This window comes from Pan paniscus, chromosome 4 (genome assembly GCF_029289425.2).
Source record: "Pan paniscus chromosome 4, NHGRI_mPanPan1-v2.0_pri, whole genome shotgun sequence".
NCBI lineage: Eukaryota > Metazoa > Chordata > Mammalia > Primates > Hominidae > Pan > Pan paniscus.
The window spans coordinates 76,552,411-76,578,923 of record NC_073253.2 but is presented as its reverse complement, the minus strand read 5'-3'; the positions used below and the strand labels follow the sequence as shown (position 1 = coordinate 76,578,923).

Genomic DNA, 26,513 nt, shown 5'->3' with positions numbered 1-26,513 from the left:
AGTCAGCCTCTTAACTCTGCCACTTGCCTCCTTTAGACTCGCAAAGCCCTGTTCCTGGTGGCCCTCACCATCCTCTCAGTGTGGCCTCTAGTCATGGGCTGTTACTGGGATCAGCCTGGCCCTGGGCCTCTCTGCCAAGGCCATTTGCCCTTTAAGCCTCACCTCTCCACAGGGAGGGAAAGACAGTGTTCCTTCAGGCCTCAGGCTCAGGCGACCACCAGCCTCTTCCACAAAACACCTTAGCACCCCAGCCTGAAGAAGGCCAGCTACCCCTGTAGAGAGCTCTGAATGTGTGTAGGAAAGGGGAAGGCCATCAGAACAGTCATGGAGAGAAAAGATTTCTAGAATCAAACGACTAACCAGTAATGTCAGGTATGGTTGAACTCATCATTTCACCACTCAGTTGTACTAATCTCATTTATAAAGTATATTTCATTAGAAAGTAGCATGTATCATATGCATATATGCTTATATAAATGCACATACATATATGTGTATATGTACATGATATATCATATGCATATATGCTTATATAAATGCACATACATATATGTGTATATGTACATGATATGTATACATGTTTGCACATATGTGTAGGAAAACCGATGAGCATCAAATATGAAATATTAACAATATTAGCTTGGTATGATGATGAGAGCATACTGATATTTTATATTCTTTATACATGTATGAACCTTCCAAATGTTATATTATACAAACTATTAAAAAGGTAAACTGGGACACAATAACATTTTAGAGTTTATTTGAGTGAATAGCGATTCATGAATCAAGCAGCCCCAAGCCAGAAGTGCTTCAGGGGTTCCATTGGAGAAACATAAAGGACAAGCTTTTATAGAGTGAATGTGGAAGTCATGCAAAGAAAATATTTGATTGGTTACAGGTATAAAGTTGCCATATTTGATCTACCTCACTGGAAAGTCCCTAGTTGCATAATTACAAGTTAGTTGGCTGCTTCTTATTAGTTGAGCTTAAATTGTTTCACTCTAATACAAGCATTCACAAGAAATAGCCCAAATTAAGTCTCCTTCCCATTTCCAATGTAAGCAAAGTTAAGGTTATTTTCAAGACCTAACTGGCTTTGTCTGCTCAGGGAGTTTTTGTGGCCTCCATTTTAATTTGCTTTAACAACACATAATTTACATACTTAGAAAGAGTTTAGTAAGAAAATAATTTCCAGACTGCTGACTTCAGAGGGTAGATATGAGCCCCGGTGGGATGGTACTCTGAAGGGTTCTGAAAAGTCAGAGGCATCACCCGATGCCTCTGGGATGCTGGAGACTGGCAGGTCAGGCAGATCCTACTGGTTGGCAAGTGGCAGAGTGTCCCAAAGTTTCTCTCTAAATAAAGGAAGAGACACTGGCAGTGGCTGAGATTGATAACACCCAATTTCAGGCTTTAGAGCAAGAGGGTTGGAAATCAATTTGTGTGTGGATTATGAATCACTGATACACAGCATGTGGCTTTCCAAATATTACTTACTAAACCACCCAACATTTTCCAAATATAGTAATGATTAAGAGTCTGTCTATGGGCAAAAGTTCCATTCTGGAGCTCCAAAAGTTCCATTCTGGAGCTCCAAGGCAAAAGTTATACATTAGAAGGCTTCTTTCTTCCACCCTGAGGCTCTTGACGAAGTCCTTCACTACCCACCCACGGGTAGAAAGGAGACCCACATTGTACAGGTTACAGATCAGATATGAAATCTGAATCTTTCTGTGTGATATGGGATTAGACACAGTTTATGCCAATAGTTGCAAAAACAGCATATGTGTGGCATTGTATAAGTATCACTATTGTATAAGGTGCTGGTGCTATTATGAGATCAGAGTCCATTAGGGTGTGTGTGTGGGTGTGTGTGTCTCTGTGTGTGTGTTTCTGTGTGTATGTGTGTGGTAAGATTGATCCTTTTTTGGAAGAGGATGGGTGGGGGGAAGACTGGAGGCAGGAGGGGCCACAAAAGCTGTCCTTTTTCTGTTTCCTTCCCTGTGTCTTCTCCTCTTGTATGTGTTCCTTTACGTGGTTAAAATATAGTTTAAATGCCTATTTTTATTTTTTCCTATAGAATGTTGATTCATTATCTTAAAGTGATGAATAAAGGTCTACAATTTTATTGGTTTTTGTCTTAAATAACAGCAAAATATACTAAAACCAGTGGTCTTCCAAAGGCAGGTTCCTTCCATTGACCTACAGCAAGCTAGTGGCAAAAGACAGAAAGATTCATCCTTCACTTAATTAGGATTGCTTCATTGGAACCCTCGACTTTATCTACTGTTTTTCACACTGGTATAATATTAACTCCATTGATGTTTTCACAAATTCTCAACTGGACCACAAAAGACAGGCAACCCTTTGCATGGTCCTTTAACTTTGCTCATTTAGAATAACCCAATTATTGTCCTGAAGTTCTTCAGCAATGAAGAAATCTCTACCTTGGCAGAGATAGCAGAAGGGTTGAGAATAACGGGTACTAGCTCAGGAGTCAGACAGACCCGGATACAAATCCCAGTCACACTTAACTATTTGGGAGATCTCTGACTTGCCTTACTTTTCCCATCTGTAAATAGGGATAGTAAAAGCAGTTGCAGTGTGTTATTGGGAGAATTAAATAAGGGATGTTTGTAGAGGATTTAGCTCAATGTCATGCATATAATAAATAATTTATTTCTAATCACTGCTATTATGAATTAATAAATTCCAGTTTCTTAGTTTCTTCTCTGCTTATCTTTCTTTTCTTTCTTTTTTTTTTTTTTTTTTTGAGACAGGGTCTCACTGACTCCACCAGGCTGGAGTCCAGTGGTGTGATCTCGGCTCACTGCAACCTCAGCCTCCCGGGTTCCAAAGATTCTCATGTCTCAGCCTTCCGAGTAGCTGGGATTACAGGCGTGAGCCACTGCACCCAACCTTATCTTTCTTTTCTCTACATTAAAGTGAGTGTTGAAGACGACAGCCATGTACACAGCACAGGAGGCTCTCCTGCTGCCTCATCATGGCAATCCTAAGCTTCATTCAGATGTGTTCAGGAATGGTCTTTATCAGATGCCTTGAAAAGGTATGCATGATAATGAGGCAAGGCAGCCAGCAGAGGCTGGGACATGCACTCCAGCTCCACAGGAAGGGCCAGTCGTGTCTACCAAGATGGTCAAATCCTAGGACATCAGGAAAGGCAGAAAGGAGCAAACAATTAAGGATTGCTAAAAATCCTTTTTGGGACTATGCTGATAGGATCTAGAATTAAGGCCAGTGTGAAAAGGCAGCACTCAGGAACACGATGCTCTGGCTGAGGCAGAGGCTGTCCACTAGAGAGATGCCAGAGGTCTGCTGATGGCTCATGACCCTGCCTAAGAAATGTTAACATTGCATCTTATTAGACTGCATGTGTTATTATGGACAAGACTATAAATTATTCCATATAGATATAAGATTTATAGGGTACTTAGGATTTTAAAACTGGTCATCTTTATTGTCAATATCAGAGAAATTTGTTCTTTTGGAGAGATGGCAAAAAGGTATAATCTCATGTTCCACCTCTGACCAGCTGGTGGTAGCTAGACCTGGAGCTGCCTTGAGAAATATTCTAGGGCTGCATCCAGGCCAAGCAGAATAGGGTGACAGCATAGATTAGTGATGTCTACCCAGCACCAGGACTGCGCAGGCTGAGCAGAATAGGGTGCTAGCATAGACTAGTGATGTCTGCCCAGCACCAGGAGCCAGAAGAGGCAATACATGTACCACATATTCACCATCTCCCTTCTCATTCAAAATCCAATTGTAAACCACATAGAAGTGCTAAAAAAAATAAATGTAGGTGAATATTTATCTGACACTAGAATGGAAAAGGACTTTGTAAGCATAAAAAGAATGGAGGAAATCAGAAAGAAAACGTCTAAATGAAAATCTTACATAAGAAGAGATAAAAAAATTAAAGATGAAAACAGAAAAAGCATTTTCCCACAAATATGACAAAGATGTTACATACTTAATCTCTTAAGTGCCTTTATGAAAAATTAAGAAATTGCTAATAATCCTATTAAAAATGATCAAAGAACATGGAGAGATGATTCTTAAAGAAGAATTATCAGTGGTTCAAAATCTGACAACTGTGCATATTCATATTCACAGAAATAATTAGGGCACTCCTGATATAGCATATTTTGCACAACAAATTAGAGAAGATTTAAAAAATACATTGTCCAATGCTGGCAAAAGTAGAACAAATGGATACTTTTTATATGTTGCTTTGGAAATATAAATTAGTGTTACTTTTTGGAGGAATTCTTAGAAATATTTTCAGTAATTCATTTATAGGACTCTAATCTAAGATAATATTTTAAAATGTGGGCAAAATTGGTGGTACAAGAATAATAATCACACAGAGTTTTATCATAAGAAAATTTGTGAAAAAAATCTAAAAGTCCAACACCAGGGGAATGTGTAAATAAATTTTGATTTCATTCCACAGTAAAGCTTTAAGTGATCCTTAAAAATGTTTTAAAATAGCCTTTTATAACTTGGGAAAATGTTCACAATATAAACTGTGCAGAATGAATTTACACATCCCAATTGTGGGTTTTATTATATATTATATTATATTTTTATCCAATATAACACTAAATTATATTATTTCATAACATATAAAATGTTACATAAATAACATATTCACAAATAGTGGCTATTTTTGGTTGTGTGATTATGAGTGACTTTTATTTTCCTCATTATATTATTTTCCCAGTAAAAAAAATATGGTTATTATATTTGGTTATTATAATAACCAAGTTACATAATAATACAGTTACTATTTTTTTAAAGAAATTTAAATCCAGATTAAAACTGTTAAATGAAACCTTCTTCAAGAAAACCAGTTGTAGGAAAAAAGTCCTAGAGCATGCTGGTCCAGAACACAGAATCTGTAGTGACACAAACCTTTGTTACTTTTAACAGCGTGAGCCTGAGCAAGTCAGTTGATCTATGCCTCAGTTTTCTCATCTGTGAAATGGGGATAATAACAGCCTCTAATCATAAGACAGCCACGAGTCTTAAGTAAGAGACATTGTTAAGTTTCTAGTAGCTTGCCTGGAATACGTGGTCTTCGAATACTGATAACTAGCTAGTCTGAAGGGAGCTGGAAACCAGCTTTGAATGGATTGGTCTTGGCCAGTAAAAGTGGCTGCAGCACCCTTGGGTCCTTATACTCCAAACAAACATGGCCATGCTTTGTGCAAATCCAGGTGGCTTTGCATTTGGCTAAAGCATCCTTGTGACCCAGAGTTTCCTGAAAGGATCATAAGTGTCATTTTGTAAACCATCATTCCATGTGGCCATGGAGACTCATCAGCGAGACACGGGGGCTGCCAGCTCTGATAACAGAGATCAGTACTTAACATGCATGCATCATCTCCAATTCACACAGACACAGCCAAGCAAGTACCATGTGCATTTTACAGATGAAGACCATAAGGCTCAGAGAACTTCAGAAACACCCAAGGTCTCAGAGCTGTTCAGTGCAAGAATTCACACCCAGACCCATCTGATGTCAAAGCCTACACTTCCCCACTACACACACACACACACACACACACACACACACACACAGAGTAAGCTCTTAGCCTCAGGATGTCTCTGAAAAAGCACTGAGCAGACAAGGAGGGAGGCAGTCCCCAAGCAGTGGCCAAGCCATCAGTGGGTGAAGAGAGAAGAGACAACAATATCCTTCCTTTCCTCCATTCTAAAAGCAGGAACGTGTTCCTTGCTTCTCCTGTTCGCAGCTAGAGACCAAACCCCACTCTGCCTCTCAGGAGAAGTGGTCATACCCTGTCACTTCTGGTTCTTTGGAACAAAAGCTGCCTAGGTCAGAGGTGAGGACACAGCTCTGCAAAGCCTGACTTCAAGAATAATAGCACCAGAAGAAAAAAACGTGAAGTACCTGAAGAAGAGCAGTAACATTAGCAGAAATCATTGCTGTTCAAAATAATTTGCAGCTTCTCTTGATGTTAACCAGCTAGAGATGTAGTTACCCCAGGTTTTTAAGTCACAATTGTGAATTAAAAAAATTATAACAAGGAAGACAGCTAACATGTTTTCCACATTTAATTTACTGTGCTAAACATAATATAGCTTCTAAAATTCCTAACAAAGACCCAGTCCCCTGAGAATGAATTTTACTATCCTGATTGCCCCAAATGATTCATGAATAAAGTATGAGTACTTATGCTCCAGGTTAGCAAGGAAGTGAGAAGCTGCAGCAAAGGATGACAACACCAAAGGCCTGAGAGGAAGGGGCTATAGCCAAAATGGTGGGTGGGGCAGGAGGCTGAATGTTCCACTGGAAGAAACATCAACTGGGGTGTCTGCTCAGGGCTTGGGAAATGTTCCAGAGCCTGGCTGAAGGAGGAGCTTGTGGGCCACCCTGACAGGGTCTGTAACTCTTTGGCTCTCAAATTTCTAGACCAGCACTTCTGATTCCCACCCGGACATACCTTACTGCAAGATACCTTGCATGTACCTTAATGATTCTTGCTAGAATTTCAGATGTCTGGTAAAGTCTTTTGATTTTTAACCTGAGGCCTAATAAAATGCTTTTTTAAATAATAGTACATTTGAGATAACAATAACTAACATACATTGGGCATTTACCTTAATATGTTTTACATGTTTCAGCTGTTAAATTCTCCCAACCCTTACTGATGAAGAAAATCCAGCACAAAGAGGTTAAGTAATTTGCCCCGGGTCTTCTTTTCTGAAGGAATAAAGAAATAGCTCTCCAAAGTTAAAATGCAGATACTGTGCCCCACCCTAGGGTTTTCGATTCAATAAAGCTAGGGTGGGTCCTGTAGATTTGCATTTCTTATAAGTTCCAGGGTGATGCTGATGCTGCTGGTCCGGGGACTAAACTTTGAGAACCAATGGTCTAGACCAGGGAGCAGCAAGTTTTTATTACTATTAAAGGGCCAGATAGTAAATGTTTTTGCTATCTTGTATAATTTGCAGGATGAAAGGTAAAATCGAGGATCTTATATGAGTACTTATATACCCATCTAAAATGTAACCACTTAAAAATGTAAAATCCATTCCTAGCTATCAGGCTGTACAAAACAGATGGCACGCTGAATTTGGCTTATGGACTGTAGTTGCCTGGCCCCTCATCTAGACACTAGACCAATTTCTGGTCTTGATCCCAACTGCCCCCTGACCCCACAACTGTTTTCTTGCTTTTCCTGAGGTCCCAGCTACCTAATGGCCTAATCGGGGAAGTACACCTTAGCTTCAAGCTGCTGGAAAGGTCAATGAATGTCCAGCACGGACCATGAAATGCTCAGGACAGTGGTAGAACTGCCACTAAGGAAAGGAAACCTCTTCTATTGCTGGCTCCAAACCTCTGGTGCCCAGGAACATCCTGGTCACTATGAATCTGAAATGTTCCATGTTGATTGATGATGTTGGAAACTGATCATTTGTTTGATTTTTCCAGGGCCAGATAACATTAAAAGTGTTAAACACTAAACAACATTTAGTGTTGTTTTCTTTGAGAATAAAGGATTCTTAGAGCTTTTAAAATGGTAATGATGATAATAAAGGCATCCGAACAACTGTATTCTTTTTTTGCTGTTTTTTTTTTTTTTCTTTTTTTTTGACACAGAGTCTCACTCTTGTCACCCAGGCTGTGGTGCAACGGTGCGATCTCGGCTCACTGCAAACTCCGCCTCCCGGTTCAAGCAATTCTCCTGCCTCAGCCTCCCAAGTAGCTGGGAACACATGCGTATACCACCATGCCTGGCTAATTTTTGTATTTTTAGTAGCGATGGGGTTTCACCATATTGGCCAGGCTGGTCTCGAACTCCTGACCTCAGTTGATCCACCTGGCTTGGCCTCCCAAAATGCTGAGATTACAGGCGTGAGCCACCACGCCCAGCCTGTAGTTTGTTTTTAAAACATAAAATTCTTGGCATATTTTCCATAACCCAAAAGTGGAAGTTCTGGTACTAAGGTTATTTTATATTTATCAGGAGTGGTCCATCAGAGGGTTTTGTATTCTGCAGAATTTTTGTGTTCATGGGCTTCCAATTCTGAAGGCATCCACTTTCATCCCTGGTATTTACAAACAGGAAAAGAAAGCACAAGCCTCACGCAGAAAGTAACCTCGACATTTCCCCAGGATGTTTACAGAATGGGCAGTGTGGAGAAGACATTCCAATAATGATGCCTGACCACTGTCGGGTTTTTCAATAACAAGTCTGGGTTGTCCTTTCACTCACATACATTATGAAACATGTGAAGAATTCCCTGTGTTATTCCAGTTATAGGGAGCATGACTCAGAACCGGTCTCCATACTGTGATCTGCTGGGGAACAGCAGGGTAAGCCTTACTGCTTTTCTGAAGATTCCTAGAGAGTTCTGCAAAATGGATAAATCTGGCCTTCAATGGCTTCCAGCAAGTTCTAAACAGACTGTCAGCATCTTCCCCATGAGTTCAGTCTGCATAAAGGTTTTCATGCCTTTTCACTGTAAAAGCATCCTCCATCATGGTCCCTGGAATGGAAATAAAAAGTAGATGCCAGAACCAGCTGCCAACATGTGCTCTTCTACTTACTGAGAAAAACTGAGATCAAGGGAATGACAGAAAAGAAGGGGAAGGTATCAAACATCCCATGCAAGTACCTGCTTTCTGTTTGATCTGGTCAGAATCTAATGGCCCTTGTTCTTGGTACTCTGCCATCTTTTACAAAAGGGCATCGATGTTGGGAAGCAGTGTGCTGTGGTTGACAGGCCCCTGTAAGATTGGAAGAACTCCCTCTTCCAGGATCATCTCGAAAGGTGGTGACTCTATCAAATGTTAGGCATTCCCCTTCCCTAATTAAGGTTCCCAATCCCTTATCTGAAATGCTTGTGAGGCCAGATGTGTTTTGGAATTTGGAATTTTTGTAATTCTAAAAGAAATTTGGAAATGGTGATTGCCAGGGGCTGGGGAAAGGGGAAAACGGGGAGTTGTCTGATAGGTACAGAGTTTCAGTTTAATAAGTAAAAAGAATTCTGGAGATTGGTTGCACAACAATGTGAATATACAAACACTATTGAACTGTACCCTTAAAAGTGGTCAAGATAGTAAATTTTGTGTTATATGTATTTTACCACAATTGTTTAAAAAAGTCATTTAATTCATATATTCTATGCTTCCAAATACCTGGGTATTTTCAGGGTAGTACTCTGAAATCAAACACATGGATATTTCTACAGTAAAATGTACAACTAGTCTCACTAACTGAGATTTACAAAATATCACAAATAGCCTCATGTTAATTCAAGTCAGTTTTGCCACCAAGGGAGTTTGCTGAACATTCACTGAAAGACTTTTTATTTTCAGGGGGCTGTGGAATTTCGAATTGCAGTTTTCAGGAACAGTGAGCCTGTAGCTGTCACTCACCCACCCTACCTTTGCGCAACATTTTCATTACCCGCAGTTTACAGAGGAGAAAATAGAAACAAGAAGTAACAGTAGTAGGAAAGTAGTCATTTGCCCAAGGACAGCTAGCTAGTCGGGATCCAAACTGCCTGGTACCACTGTTAAGCCCTCACCTTAACTTCAGGCTACCCTGGGCACAGACAGGCTCACCCAACTACAGAATCTTAAAGAGGTCTCTTGAAGTTTTAAGGAAGATTGCCAGAAGATTCATCCCAATATAGGCACTAGTGGAAAGTGTGTGGGATGGGGCTACCTGGGGTCTTTGGTAATGGCCTCCCCATCTTAGAAGGCCATAACCCTGACCTCTAACCAGCCCCTGATAAATACCCTTCTCCAAACCAGGAGCGGGAGTGGAAAAACTACTGCTCTGTGGCTGTTGGGACTGCCCTTTGATTTTTTTTTGTTTGTTTGGTTACTCAGGCATAAAGTACAGAATCTTGCCAATCAGGTGAGCTTTTCCAATGCTAATAGCTGCTTTAGGCTGGAACTGTTCTCAAGAAATGAAGGTATGCAAATTAAGTGTCTTTGATGCCTCCTGCATATTCCAGGGGAAATGAGACCAAAAGAGTTCTGAAGCCCCATGAAGAGCTAATGAGAAATGGCTTTCGGCTTTCACCTCTCATGTCATGGGTCACCTGCCCTATCCTTTGGTTAGGAGCGTTCCCTACTTGCAGATACTGTATCAAAATTGATCTTCCTAACAGACCTGCATTTGCAATGCCTGTCTTCTGCACATCAACATCAGTGCCATGGGAAACTCGCTATGTTGGTCAGTTTCCACATCGCAACACTGTCCTGGCTGAGGAAGGACGGAGCCAGTCCTCAAGCCCTCAGCACAGCTGATCCTATGAGGAAGGAGCTGAAGAGCCAAGGCCAGTGTTCTGGAGGAGCTGGCACGAAGGCTGGTTTCCCGTGCAATGTCTTTGAGAGGATGGCGTGGGGAGAAGATGCTTTACAGAAAATGAGCCCTCTGCCCTTTCTGGTGTCAATTTAGCAGTAGTAATTCCCTAAGAAATGCAGCCAGGGTGCTGGTCAGCTGCTGGTGGGGTTGACATTGACTCTATTCTTAGCACAACTTATCCAGCAAGGGAAAGCCTTTCGTTCGGAGGTGTTTGGACTCCCTTGCTAGTTAGGTTAAACAAAGAGTTTAACCTCTCTGTTGACTGAGAGAATACCTCAGGCTTTCAACACGCTGCATTTAAAGAGAACAGGTAGAACTTCCATAAATCCCCGAGTCATCACAGCTGAGCAAGCCATCTTTACATCCTGGAGCTGACAGTGTGTGACGTGACGAATGTTTAAACACACATGTACACCCCACGCATCAACACACACTCCTTCACACACACATAAACACACACACATATAGGCAAACACACACACATTCTCCATACACACACACACACACACACACACTATGCACAGCCCCCACTGGGCTGAGTTTAGCTGAAATGCTAGGTCCTGAACTTAGAATAACAGCCCTGATGTATTTGACACTACTCAAATGCATGTGGAGTCTTTTTAACCAAATACCACATTTCAGAAGAAACTATGTGTATGTGTATGTGTATGTGCATGTGCATGCATGTGTGCATACGTGTGTGGTCTCACGCATCTGATGCCAGGATAAGGAGCCATGCCCTGAATAAGTAGGCACTCAAATCCGTCATACTCTCACCTCTCTCCCCGACAGATATTAGGGATCTTGTGTCCAGACTCGGTTTCTAGGACTGCCACTTCCTCCTTTCAATGTTCTGACCTGTGATGATGAGCTAGACACATCCACTTACTCATGACCTTGAAGTTCTGCCCCCTTTTTAGGTCCTGGCTGTCCCTTCTGGGTGAGAGGCAGAGTACCAGGAGCAGTGGGCCTGTGCTCCTAAGTTTGTGGCTGATAGGGATGGGGCAAGGGTGTAAAGAAGGCAGAAGGCCTGGGAGGAGAAAGCACCTGAGAGCCAGATGTCAGGGTTACCAGAAAGATGGGTCAAGATCTTCACTTTTAGATGTGAGATGCCAGTGTGTACAAGCCCACTTGATGGGCTTTAAACCACATTGGTGTGAATAAAGAATGTCAAGATTGCTTTGTTTCTAGATATTGCTGAATCGAAACAGAAAGACTCATAACTCATGAAAGTTAAGAGAATTCCAACCCCTTCATGTAACTGATGAGGAAAAATAAGGGTGGGATTTATGTAACTTGCCCAAGTCAGGGAATGACAGAGGTGGTACCAGAACATAATTCTCCCAGTTTCCAATCCATTTCTCTTTCAACTCTAACGTGAAGAACAGAGAAAAATATAAAACTCATTTGACTGTATATAAGCAAGACTAAAAAGAATAATAAATAATCATTGCTTTTCATCTACAGCAAATAATACAGCAATCTCAGGTATATCATTAATGTGTGTCAGATTCACCTCAATTTTTTGCAAGTAAAGCAACTCTAATCCCGGGGCCAGCTACATAATTTTTAGAATACAGTGCAAAATAAAAATGTAGGGCTCCGGCCTGGGGCAGGGAGGTTAGTCTTCCCCTTTGCTGAGGGGCCCACCACTCCAACCCACCACAGATGGGTGGTTCCCAAGGGATTGAAAACTCTGCACAGGGATGTGTGTGGTACCTGGATGACGGGGATGCAGGGGTGAGAGGTCCCCTGAGTCACTTGCCAAATGCCATCTTGGGATGGGGGGGATGATTGCTATGTCCCACTCCAAGACACTGTGGGGCACGCACCCAATCCTGACCCTCCCCATGTTTGCACCCAGGCTCCTACCAGGGGCATAGAGGGATAATGAAGAACAGGCCTCCCTGCTTTCATGTGACCTGGTCACTGCCCAAGACAGGCGGTCACAGTGGTAGCGGGATTGGAGCAGAAAGGGAGAGGCCAGGTGGGGCCTGGGAACCAAGGGGCCAGGGAGAAAGTGACAGAGAACCCAACTCCAGAAGGCAGGATGTTGGCGAGAGGTGGACCGTGAGTGAGGCCACGTCCCAGGCCCCAGCTCGTGCTCCACTGTCTCCTCAGACTTCACTTACAAAGCGGACATTCAAATATTAAAAACACTAAAAATTTCAAGACGCTACCTCAAAGCACTACACCCCAAGCATGGAACTCTTTCTAGTGTAAGGCCTTGTGTGGCCCCTCTAGTCACAGTCCCATGCAGCCAACCCTGAAAAAACCTCACTGAGGTGTGTGTGTGTAGTTTCCTGCTGCACACACAGCGTAACTAAGTGCTCCTGGGTTGGCAGAAGTAAAGGAGCCCTGTGCCAGCAGGATGGCCAGTGGATGCTGTGTTCATCTGCTAGGGCTGCCATGACAAAGTGCCACAGACTGGCGGCCCAAACCACAGAAACAGATTTTCCCACAGTTCTGAAGGTTGGAAGGCCTAGATAAGGTATCTGAAGGTTGGGTTTCTCCTGAGGCCTCTCTCCTTGGCTTGCAGATGGGGCTTTCTCTCTGTGTCCTCATGGGGGACTTTCCTCTGGACATGCTTGCGTCCAGATTTCTTCTTCTTATGAGGGCAAAGTCAAAGCCCACTATAATGACATTATTTTAATTTAATTAGGTCTTTAAGACCCTGTCTCCAAATACAGTCACATTCTGAGGTCCTGGGGGTCAGGGCTTCAACATACGGATTTTGGGGAGGACACCATTTAGCTCATAATGGACACCACTTCTCAAGTGCTGAATACCAGTAGAAGCGATCTTGGAAAATGGCTCTCTAAGAATCCAAACCCACTTTTTTTTGGAGATGGAGTCTCACTCTGTCGCCAGGCTGGAGTGCAGTGGTGCGATCTCAGCTCACTGCAACCTCTGCCTCCCGGGTTCAAGCGATTCTCCTGCCTCAGCCTCCCGAGTAGCTGGAATTACAGGCATGTGCCACCACACCCAGCTAATTTTTGTATTTTTAGTAGAGATGGGGTTTCACCATGTTGGCCAGGATGGTCTCAATCTCTTGACCTTGTGATCCACCTGCCTCAGCCTCCCAAAGTGCTGGGATTACACCAAACCCACTTTTGTGGCTTATTTGGGGGGAACATTTCTAAACCTCCTAATTATATCAATTTCCTCTGCTATATACTCTTACAGCATTTTTCACAATGTTCATGCATACGATTTTGTGATTTTTTGTTTAAGTTCTTTTTCCACTAGACTGTAAGTCTCTGAGAGCAGGGTCTAATTTGACAGGTTCAGAGCTGTGTCCCTTAGTATCTGACAAATTAAAATTTCTTGAGGAAAAGGAGGTCAATCAATGACACACAAAGCAATGTAATTAAAGGTCTTAACTTTCTCATTTTTGGCTTACTGGCCCAAAAAGTGCCCTAGGGGATTCATTAATCTGCCTTTGAAGGGGAAGATTAGAGCATAAAGTACATTGATAATTTCCTCAAACATCTGATGTCAAATCTAACAAGTAAACTTCCTTCCCCGTAAAAAAAAAAAAAAAAAAAAAAAAAAACTGTGGTGATGTGTGAGACTTCCAGCTGCTGCACAGAAATGGGACACCACAGGGGTGGGAGTGTTTGTCTTCCCAAACATTGGCATCAATCGAGCTGTGGGACAAATTCATAGTTAACATTAATTGCTGTCTAAGAACACATTTGCCTTGCCTCAGTGGCTCCCAGTGCTCTTGGAATGCTGAGACCCTTGCCCCAGGTAAGACTGATATCTACTCATACCTGCAGCACCACAGGGCAAACATACCTCATTTACTCATGCAATTAATTAACAGACATTTGTTAAATGATTACTATGCATCGGACACTGGGCTTGATACTTAAAATACAAAGATGTGTCTACTGGTGGAAATAAGATCCAAGTTCAACAGGATAATCACTAATGAAGCTATAATTCACTCATTTACTCATTCATTCATTCATTCATTCAACATTTACCAGATGCTCATGACTATGGCCAGCTCTGTCTTAGGCAACTGAAGGATAGTGCAGAGAACAAAAGCGAGAAAGTATTTGCCTGGATTGAGCATATTTCTGGTTCATGGAAGACAGACAATAAACCAATACACAAATAAGCAGCTAAAATAACATCGGGTGATGACAAGTGCTGTGAAAAAATAAAGTAGGATAAAGGGCTTACAAAGTGACGGAGGAAAAGCTATCTTAAACAGTGGTCAGGGAAGGCTTCTCTGGGTATTTTGAGTTCATTAGCATGAAAGGGTGAGCCATAAAGAAATTTGGGAGAGGAGTATTCCAGGCAGAGAGAACAGCCAGGGCAAAGGCCCTGCAGTGAGCCCACTTCAAGGAACACTGGACAGAAAAGGAAGGGGAGAGTGGTGGGAGATGAGGTGGATGGTAACAAGGGGCCACATCAGAATGCAGATTGAGCTCAAGAAATGGTGGGGGCCAGCAGGCCTCGGAGGCAGTCCAGGGTGGGGGAAGGCAGCACTATTCGAAATGAGACTGGAAGAATGCCAGAAATCTACTTAGTGGACCGGATGAGAATTTGTCCTCCCCCTGCCCACAGGAAACTAAAAACTATGTATGCTCTAGGCTCAGAGACAAGCACCCAGTTTGCTAGGATTGCTGTGGCCAATTGGCTGGGCCTCAGGGCCTCATCTTCCATATCATCCTCCAAGGCCCCTGCCTCTTTTGTATCTGCCTAGAAAACACACCTGCTCCTCTCTACCCAAGAGCTCTCTCAGGCCTCCATCTTTACATTTCTGCCTGCTTCAATATTTTGTTCACCCTTGTATCCTAAGTACCCGGTGTCTGGCACAGTGTGAGTGTGGGAGCTCGCTGAGTAAATGAAATCACTTGCTTTCTTTTTCTATCTGTGTCTATCCATCCATCCATCTATTCATCCATCCAACCATCCATCCATCCATCCACCCACCCTTCTTTCCTTCTATCCATACATACATATATACGTGATCTGCTTTTCTCCAAAATAAAGATTTTAAGGAGTCCTTTCATTTTTAACCACACCCTCAGGCCACAAGTCACAACCCTTGCCACATCTTTGTCTCTGGTGCACATTCCTCTTTAGGAGTGAGGTAAGTTGCAACTACTGCTGGTTTGCAGGCCATTCAGAACATACACTGAATTTCTCCAGGAAAGGGTGGCTATCCTCAGGGGTTAAACTGGCTCCATATAGGTAAAAGAGAAGTATCTAATAAGCTATAAAATGCATCACAGACAGTAAGTTCAATACTTCAGCGGAACATATTTAAGTTCCTGCCGTGGCCAGGAACTCTGACAGATCTTGGGAACACCCCTGGGCATAAGCAGACATGATTCCTGTCCCAACTGAGCTTCTTGTCTAGGGAAAGACATAGGCAGATACTCATCATATGATAGAGCCTGTGGTAGGGTATGAAGTAGGTAGTGTTCTAATGGAAGCCATGCATGGGTCCCACAGAATAAGTAGAAGTCACTCAGAAAAGCATTTGGGGAGAACACGTTTCAGGGAGAAGGAGTCTAAGGACAAAGGGTAGCAGTGATGAAAAGCAAAGCTTCTTTAATGAATAAAAATGAGGTCAGGGTGGCTCCAGGCTATATTTGGAGTGACAAGAGAATGCGCTCCCAAAAGGTACTAAAAGAGCTGGGTCTTTATCCTAAGGGTAATGGGTTCACTGATAGGCTTTAGTCATGGGAAAGATATGATTTGATTTGTGTTTTGGAAATATTTCTCTGACTTCTAATGGAAGACATCAAGGGCAGATAGACTAGTTAGAAGGCTGCTGCAATCATCCAAGTGAGAGGCGACAGATGCTGGGGCACAGTAATGACACTGGGGAAAGGCAGACAATGTAGAAAGCTATTTGGGAAGGCAGAAATGACAAGACTTGGTAATAATGTGAGTTGGTTGAGGACACGGATTAAAGAAGGCCACCCTCACCAGGGGTTTACTTGCCACATAGAGCTTTGAAGCTAGAAATTTTGTCATTTGTTTTGGGTTTTCTTTCTTTCATTTTTTTAAAAATGAAAGACAGGGTTTCACTGTCACCCAGACTGGAGTGCAGCAGCATGATTATAGCTCACTGCAGCCTCAATCTCCCAGCTCAAGCAATCCTTCTGCCTCAGCCTTCTGGGTAGCTGGGAGTACAGGTGTGAACCACCACTTCTGGCCAATTAAAAAAAATTTTTTTGGTAAAGATGATGTCTTGCTATGTAGCCCAGGCTGGTCTTGAACTCCTGGGGTCAGGTGATCCTCCCACATAGGCCTCCCATAGCACTGGCATTGCAGGCATGAGCTGCTGTACCCAGATCTTTGGGGGTTTTCTTTAGAGTGAATCTCACTTTCTCATCAGAACTTCTGATGACTCTATGAGTGAGGGGTGGAAAGCTCAGAGGCTCTCTCAGGCCTTTGCAGGATGAAGCCAGAAGGTGGGTCAGAACAGAACAAGCCTCCTCCTGCCTCCACCCAAGGCAGATGGCAGCACAGGAATGATGAAGGGAAAACTCAAAGCTACTTATTCATTGCCCTGCAGAGTTGTGGGAAATGCCAGAGAGCTTAGATAGTGAACACATCAAGTAACATTTATTTAGTATTAAGACTTTCTGTCCTGCAAAAGAACCATCTATCAGGTGAAACTGATCCTTTGCTCATATTGATCCAAAGGCCCCCTCCCACCCTAGAATGCCTCCCACAGTGCTCTTGGCTGTTCTAGTTCAGTTCTGCAGCCTCTGCCACTGTGACAGCATGAGCTCAGCACAGAGCATCCTGGAGGAGATAAGACAAACAGATGTTGTGTTTCCTGGAGAGCCATCTCCTTATCGGGGCATGGAAACCCAGACACCTGAAGTGATGAAGGAACATACCAAAAGACTATCCAGTGCTGAGGAAATGCAAAGAAGAAGATTATTTGCATGAAGGCTGGTTAATGAAAAAAGGCTTAAAAAAAAAACTGAGTATCTCAGAGCTACAGAGAAATTGTGCTGAGGCCTCTGGCACTCTGAGTACCTAAAGTCTTGGTCTCGAATTTTATTAAGCAAACAAAACTAATAGGGTTATTATTTTATCTCCCTATACATTCATGCATTAAGCATTTCCCCAAATTTTCACCAACAGTCTTTTCATCCCTCTCGTTAGTAAAATCTTGAAGCACTTTATCAATCCTCCCACCAGTTCTTACGGCAGATAATAATAATAACATATATGCACATGCCACCCCTCCAAAAAACAGAAGAAAAAATAAAAAACAAATATAGAGCAACAATTAAAATGTTCGCTATCTCATAGCAAAGCAAAGCACAAACTACTGTGAAGCCACCTCTATTCACAAGGCAATCAAGTAATCAAGAAATTCAAGACAAGACTCAGGCAGGTTGTGTCAAGAAGTGTTTGTGTTAGCCAATTCCAATAGTACCATCTACTGAGTACATGTTAAACTCAATGTGGAGTATGGTGGTCACTTAGAATCTTCAACTCACTGGATTTCCATGAAATCAGAACAAAATTATAAATATCCCCCAAGTTTATAACTTTGTTCTGATTTATCAGATTGGTGATCTGACAAGCTAATAAATTCCAAGGAGCTAGTGTTAATGGTATTATACCATTTACATTTATTTATATTAGAGCATGTAATTTTTAAAAAGCATCTCACAATTTCCGAATGTCTTAAATAAGAAGTTTACTTGAGGCTTTGATTTCGTGCAATAGACAAGATATTCTTAAACATCCTCCAGTATTAAGCCCCTAACAATAGTAAAACATGAAAGAAAGAAGAAATCCTCAGAGGCCAAAAGTAGAAAAAAATTAAGCAAAACAATTCAGAGAGAAAAGTAAAAGATGCAGCATGATGATGTTCTTTATGTGTCAACATGGTTAGGCTGCAGTCCCCGTTATTCAATCAAACACTAATCTGGGTGTTGCTAGGAAGGCATTTTGTAGATGTGATTAAAGCCTATAATCAGTTGGCTGTTAGTAAGGAAAATTACTCTTCATAATGTAGCAGGCCTGATTTAATCCGTCGAAAAGTAGAACTGGGTCTAGAGCAGAGCTGAGGCTTTCCAGAAGAAGAAATGTTGTCTTTTTTGAGCACAGCTGTTTCAGCCTGTGCCCAAGAGTTCTAGCCTGCCCTTTTGGATGGCCTGCTCATGAATTTGGGACTTGCCTAGCCAGCCCCCACTACTGCATGAGCCAATTTCTTGCAATGAATTTCTTAATATATATTTCCTACTGGTTGTTCTTATCTGATTGAACCCCTGACTGGCACATGGCACTGGTAGCTCATCTGGGATGTGTACTGCTCCCTATTTTTGCTCCGGGGAAAAAAGACATTAGGACTCATAGGGTTAAAAGTCAGTCTAGGGACTAAGCGAAAAAGGAAAACAGAAAACAAGCAAACAAAGTAAGTAAAGTAAGCAAATAAAGTGGGCCTTGACTCTGGGTCCAGGGGAGACAACTATTCATTGAGAATCTATAGCCACAAGCCATAGATTTAGGGCCCATAGATTAGGGCCCTAATCACAACAGGATATGTGTGACTTTAACATTAAACATAATGAGATACTTCATATTCACCAGACTAACTACATGTAAAAGTGAGAATGCCAAGTACTAGATATAATATGGGAAAATGGGAACTCTCGTTCACTGTTCTTGAACAATTTTGCATTATCTGTTAAAGTCATAGATGTATTTATCTTATTGGTTACTAATTTCATTCCACTACTGGGTGGAATGAACCCAGTACTGGGAATATCTATGAACCTGTGTACTAGGAAATATGGACAAGAATGTTCTTTTCAACATAATGTAAAATAGTCCAAGCCTGAAAGCAGTTCAGATCTACTCAAAGGAGATTGGATCGAGTGTGAAAGATTCATGAGATGGAAAAACTACAGAAGAGAAAATGAATGAATTATAGCTACATGTCCTAGCAACCCAATATTGAGTAGCAAAAGGTATAAAACATGCATTAAGATTCCAAATCTCTTGTTAGTCTTACTATATATTATAAAGATAAAGCCAGGACTAGATCTCTACTTACTCATGTCCTATATCCAAGCTGTCAGTGCTTCAGACAAAGAGGTATATTCTATTTACAATTCTACCCAAAGAACCTAGGAAAAACCTGGTGCAAAGAAGATACCTAATGGATATTTGTTGAATGAATGAATAAATTTTGAACACAAGCATGTATGCCAGGAGCCAGACCCTGTTTTTCTAGCCTAGAGTTCTAATGCATGAAATCCCAGACTCTGACCTTACGTGCCAGGACCCTTTTCTGCCATAGATGACCCAGTATCTGTTCTCATCTGATTGATCTGACCAGTGTTAATTCTTCTTCCCCAGATTTCTGGAACAAAAGTTCCCACAGAGACTTCCATCTAACACCACTCAAATCCCAGTGTGATCATGTTCTCACCAAAAAGCCTTAGAGAAAGGAGCTTGTCATCGTTGATAAAATGAGGTTTTGAAATTTCCCCTGGATTTAATTCAGGGAAGCTTTATTTTCCCACTGTTTACCATAGATTCTAGAAAGTCGATCTTAGAGGAAACAAGAATTGCAGCAGGGCTTAGCAAACATAAGCCTTAGAAAAGCAAACAAAACTAGCATAACAACTTAAGAAAATATAGTTAAAATTGAGCAAATCAAAAACAAAATAGCATCACATTAAAGGCCTGGAAAATAGAAATTAAGTCATATTGTGACATTTGGGCACCTTTCTATGTGGGAAATAAAAATGAGTGAAAGGACAGATTTTAGGAGAAATGAATTGATATCCTTTCTCTCTTGAAGCACTAGGGTACTTTTAAATTACATCTTTCTTCAATATCTAGAGTGCTCCTCTTTGAACGTTACAAAAGCAAAATGCTCCATATATGGTAAAGGTGATCTTTTTTTCATATAATCACAGTAATTCAGTCTGGCAACATCAACTGACCTAAGCATGAAATGTACTTTAATGTTGGTTAATGACACCACCACTGTCAGTTAATTCTGTTCTCTCTGCAGGGCAATATGGTATAAGAACACTGCAATGACCTGGTTCAGCAAGGCCAAGAACATTTCATTACACCAAGATTTAAAAATTTTAAACGTCATGTGTAGTTTAAGAATATTCACAAGCACATTAGCAATTCTTGGATCTCTAGCTACTGTTTAAACAGTAACTATGCATTACACATATTGTCTGAGGAAGAGAGATGATCACACACAGTTGATACTTCAATATTTGGAAAAGGCATGTTTCTTTTTTCTTTCCATGAGTGACATATATATTAGACACTAATATACTCTAGTTTCATCTTCTTGGCTATGAAATACTCTTTGTCAGTTCCTTTTTGATGACTTACTGAATTCCTACTTTGCATTGAACCCTCTGTTACACACTGACTGGGGAGGGAATACCTATTCTAATAGGGCTTGTGAGAATTATTGATGAAACAAGGTGTATATTCAAGGAAGACTTAAAAAGTAAACCGGAGGCCGTATAAAGCTTCAGGTAGAATAGAACCGTGACTTGTGAGCTTGGCTATATTCTGACACCAATTATCTTGATGCTTTTGACAATTCTTTCCCTTCTCTGAGACACAACTATCTCTTTGGTGAAAGAAGGAAGGAAGCTACATAAGGCATCCTCAAAGGTTCTTCTAGTAGAGCTGTTCAATTCTGACACTCTGGGGTACTAAGCAGGTGTAAGAGAGTGTCTTTTTTGTGAATTTCTCTACCATATACTCTCTCATACTTGCTTAGTACCTCAAGGTACAAAGGTGGAGAAATTCCACCTGGTGGAAATTCTATCTGGTGGAGAAATTCACAAGGCAAAGATTGTATGGCATTAATCACAGAAGGTTCTTTAGAAGTGGAAAGTCTTGAGATCGGCCTAGAAGAACAACATGAAATGGGATGACAAACATAATTGTGGTGTTGCATATGCCCTAATAGGGGGCCATGATAGTTGTAAACCCCACTCTTTTCTTATCCATCCCTTCTGTTTTCATGACTAAATATTTGCTATTCTCAATTCATTTGTAATTAACTCTGCCTCAATAGGGGAGTTATGAGACAGAGGTGTTCAAGGTGGGTAGATAAGGAATAGTCTCACTTATTTCACAGAGCAAGGATGCCTACAGGAGCAAGTGTCCAGTCAAGATCACTCACTGTCCTAGTAACTTTCTCCACCGTATTGATGTTCTAGTGATTTAAAAGGTATAAAATCACAAAGTGTTCCCCATCACCCAGAGTGTAATAGGAATTGGGCAATTATCCAGGTGACTGGATCAATGACAAACAAGAGAACTCTAGATATTCACATTAAGACTAACTTATCTATACTGATACCTTCATCACTCAAATCAGCTACATGATATATTTCATCCCTTTTCTTGGTACTTGTTAGAGGATTTAGCCAGCAAGTTATCTAATTTAGAATAAAGCTGCAGTAGCTTACTGAAGTCAACAATTTAAAGCAGTTGTGTGTTTTTGTGTACAGAAAACATTTTAGACTCAAAAGTTTCTTGTTGCTTACATGCTCTGCTAAGATGATAGAAGAAACTCCCGGGGAAGTTGCTATCTGGCATAGGGACTGGGTGAAGTCTGTAGAGAAGTTGCTTGTCCTCTTGTCCTTTCATTCTATTTGCAAAGCTCCAGTTCTGAGTCCCTCCTGCCCTTTTCAGGATCCACCTTCCCTCACTGCCTCATCATCTGTTTTCCCTTTGAGGTCCATTGTTTCCAAATCCTCAAGACTCATAAATAATGTTAGGGATTCCTTTTGTTAACAGCCCCTCTGGCATTGTTTTTTTCTCTGAAGAAGGGAGACATTATGTAATATTTAAGAAACTGTCCCGATTCCCAATCCCGATAAACGAATGCATAGTTTATTATCTCCTACAAACTAAGAAGAATGTGGGAGTTGCAAGGAAATGACTTGGATCAGTTTACTTCTGAAAACTACCTGAAATTATTTGGGACAAGGCCAAGAGGACCAATTCAGATCATTCTTGGGGCTTAAGGGCAGGGAACGCAGCTCAGCAAACTGCAGACACAACACTGTGTAGCCAAAAGAGGCTTTACTGAATTCATCATCTGACAATGTGTTGATAATTTTTTTCAGTTTTTCTTCACACATTATTATCGGCATCATCAAACATTTAAATCTGCCTTCCATATGCAGATGTGATGAGCTGTCTGGTAATATTCCATACTAATGTATTATAACACTGCTAATACTGAAAATCATTACGTCTTTATTTTAATTATTTTCCTGTAGACTATTCAGAAGAGTTTTTTAAAAAAAAAATTCATTGTAAATGTCTTATGAGCATCATCAATTAATGTGGCAAAGATGCTTTTATTTCCTTCTCATTAAGAATATGCAGAGACTCGAGTATTGACAAGTGAAAGGGTTTATACAAGCAAAAAGAATGTACACTTTCTGGCAAGAGAATACAGAAGAGATTTGAATGTCATGAAGATATTAAAAAAAAAAGAATACAGAGGAGATAAGAGACTTGAGTAAGAATAGGTCATGTTTTAATAAAACAACCAAAAGGACAAAACAGATTCTTCAACCCAGGAGGACATGTGAGTCACAATACCCTTTAATCCACAGGTTGGCTCCTTGGTTTCTGGAACTTTCTGCCTCCTGTAAACGATGTGCGGGTGGTACCCTCCCTCAACCAGTGGATGCTTCTTCACGGGTTCAATGAAAAAGTCTCCATGTGGTAGTTGGAAAAATCCAGTCTGTAAATACATTCAGTAAGAAAGTTTATTTTAACCAATTCTATATACATACTAAAAACAAAGTGAAAAATTATATAGCTTATGAGTATCTCTGAAACTCCTAAGACCAGTGCTTTCAGAGTCTGCTGTTCGATCTCATAGAAGAGTTACATACAAATAATTTAGTGAAATATCTTTATAGTCATCGTTATTAAATATTTAGGAGTCACAGATCCCTTTGTGACCTTATTGAAAAAAGTGCACATATACACGTGTCCGAAATGTAGCCTACAATTCTTTAGGTTCACGGATTCCTCTAAAACCCATTGCTGGATATCTATGGATCCCAAATGAAGACCCAGTGCTTCCCAGTTGTTCTATTATGGAGTTGGGACCTATGTCCCACACTCCACTGACAACTTTTAGAACATTTACCTGCATGGGGGTAGCCCAGCCACATGTTCACACAACTGTGTGGCTGGAAGTGTTTAATGGCACTCTTCACTCAAGAAAACAAAGAAACGTAATGCAAAGTCCTTGATCTGAGACTGAGTTTCAGGGGCCTACGGCAGAAAGCCCTCTGTCAGTTTCTAGGGAAAGGGGAATATTCTCATTTCACAGATATGAAAATCAGTGATATGCTACAGAACACTGGCCAATGAGTAACTCCTTTTAGAGGTCAGGTCTAGAAGTGCTATAACCTACAACTCTCTTGTCCTTTTAGGAAAATGTTTAGTGCCCATTTGAGGTGCTTAGAAAACTGCTTTGCCAATGATCTCCTAAGATGGGTTTAACTCTCAGGATCTCAACGCTAACTCTATGAAACAAAGGACCTGACCTAGACAGACTGCTTGGGGCATCACATTAAAGTGAGCAGGAGCTCAGACTCGGGAATTAAACTGGGTTCAAATTAAACAACTCCTCCATGCAATAGTGAGCAAGTGACTGGCTGAGTTTTTAATTTCTCAGCTGAAAAATAGGATAAATCAAGGGTTGCTATGAAGAGTAAATGAGTTAATGTATGCAAAGCTCTTAGAAGAGGGCCTGGATCATAGTCTCACCTACCATTAGGCTCTTTCTGGATCTCTGATTCCATGTCATTTTATTGTAATAGGGTCTCCAGAGTCAATATAGCAGTTCAGTAAATGTTAAGATGGCAAAACTAAACTTGGAAACATGGGGGGCTTAGGGAAACTGCAAAAGGCTTTCAAGGTTCAAGGTCCTTTCACTATTCATCAGTAACTCAAGGCTTCCTGCTCTGCAGATGAGTCTGAAGACAAGCTGAGGAGCCCCCATTGTCAGGAGGCAAGAGGGGCTCCAACAAAGGGGGATGCTGGTCTCCACTGGACAGCTCTAGACGTGGGAGTCTTTCCAAAATGTTTGCTTCACTGTAGCCAGTAATGTAACAAGATCTTAACATAAACCTCACAATCAGCTTCCTATTTTGATTGCTGACCTTAGAATGTCTTTAATAATAAGCACAATAGAAAAAATAGAGCACTTTACTGGGAGTAATAAGAATAGCTGTGTGACCTTCAATGGGTCATGCAAACTTTTTGAGGCACAAAGTCCTCTTCTGTAAAAGGGGGCAACACCTACTACCTCATAGGGCTGTTCGGGGAATCAAATGAGGTGAAGCTTGTAAAAGTGCCATGCAAACTGCTTTATAAATGCAGAGGGGTAATACTTTAACTACCAACTCCAATTGCAGTTACATCTGACATAATTTGCTTCTATGCTTACATTGCTTAGAAAACATGACATTTTTTTCAGTATCTGTCTCTGAGGACAATCTCTGGAACAGGAAGGAAGAACGGACAAGGCCCAAAGACAGTTGTCAAATAACTGCCATAAAATAGTAGGAAATAGACTCTGTGCAGTACTGAGATTTGGTTCCGTTTCTCCTCTGAGTCAGAGACCAGGCACAAGAGGAAAATGTGAGCCTGTTGTCAGAAAGCTCATTTGTTCTATGGAAACAAAGCAGAAGTCCAGGAGTCCTCAAAGATGATTGGACCTAGGGGCCCTTAGTGTACCTGCTATCAGCCCAATACTGATGTCCTTGAAGGAGAAAAACTACAAAAGACACCACCAAGATGAAGGAGTTATTGATATTTCCTCAGCCTCAAATTTTGGACCCAAGTGGCACAGAAGAAACAGATGGGGCTACACTTGAGGACATAATAACCATTTTACGGGCAACATGAATAAGAAAGCCTGAGAACCAAACCAGCATCTTCCTAAAGGCTTACTCCATTTGCATTCCTCCACCAAGTGGTCTTGCCAGGGTGCACACGGAAAATCACCTATTCAACCTCAGTATTTCTCAGAAGCTACCTGGAAACCTGTGAGAGCTGCTGACTCATCCACTAGAGGAGAAGCCAGAGATCTGCTGACATGCAAGTAGGCTGCTGGTCCCGGGATCTCGTGTGTTTGTCACAGAGAAAGGAATAGGTAGGAGAGGGGATGAAGCAGCTGTAGGGAGAGTGAGGTGGGGAATTCCTCAGCTGAGCTCTGCACCTCTTCTCTCTCCCAACATATAAACACAGGGCTTTGTACATCTAGTACCCAGGTGGGTCCAGTTTATTGATCTCTTCTCATCTAACTGGAGCCAGGGTCATGCTAGAAAAAAATCACCCGTGGTTTGCTTTCCAAAGAAAGGGCTGGCCCCATACTGTCCCTGAAGCAAATTGCCCAAGAGAACCACCTTCTTCTGTTACGAGGTCTGTACCTTATCCAAAGAAAATAGTTTCCATTCCGGTCTTCTTTGCAACCTGCCCACTTCTCTTACATCTTTAAAGGAGAATAGAAATGGAATTGAGGAAAAAGTATCCAATTTAGTGAGGACTTGCACTGGGCATTCAGAAGAACCTGGGCAGGATGAGCCCTAGGCTAAAGCTCGAAGATAAACATGCCCCTTCACCTCCTGTGTCATCTGCTCTTCTCCCACCCAGTATCCAGGAGTCTCTGCATACTGCTAACTCTCTTTTGGAAATAAACTCACCTACTTGTTTTAACTAAGTTAAAAACATCTGGCTGGGCACAGTGGCTCATGCCTGTAATCCCAGCTCTTTGGGAGGCCAAGGTGGGTGGATCACCCAAGGTCAGGAGTTCGAGACCAGCCTGGCCAACATGGTGAAACCCTGTCTCCACTAAAACTACAAAAATTAGCCAGGTGTGGTGGCACGTGCCTGTAATCCCAGCTACTTGGGAGGCTGAGGCAGGAGAATTGCTTAAGCCTGGGAGGCAGAGGTTGCAGTGAGCCGAGATTGTGCCATTGCACTCCAGCCTGGGAGACAAGAGGGAACAAAACTCCATCTCAAAATAAATAAATAAATAAATAAATATCTGTGAATGCTTCCCAAGTCTACTAAAAACTGTTTTAAATAAACTTTATTTTGAAGCAT

At 41.5% G+C, this 26,513-nt stretch overlaps 1 protein-coding gene across 1 annotated transcript in view; it reads right to left on the bottom strand.

The window, feature by feature from the left end:
• Positions 1-26,513, bottom strand: part of ADAMTS12 (ADAM metallopeptidase with thrombospondin type 1 motif 12) — a 384,174-nt gene that overhangs the window by 205,234 nt on the left and 152,427 nt on the right. Inside the window, exon 3 of the mRNA XM_003818504.6 lies at positions 22,986-23,130. Coding sequence (XP_003818552.3) covers positions 22,986-23,130 — 145 coding nt within the window. The remainder of the gene's footprint in view (positions 1-22,985; positions 23,131-26,513) is intronic.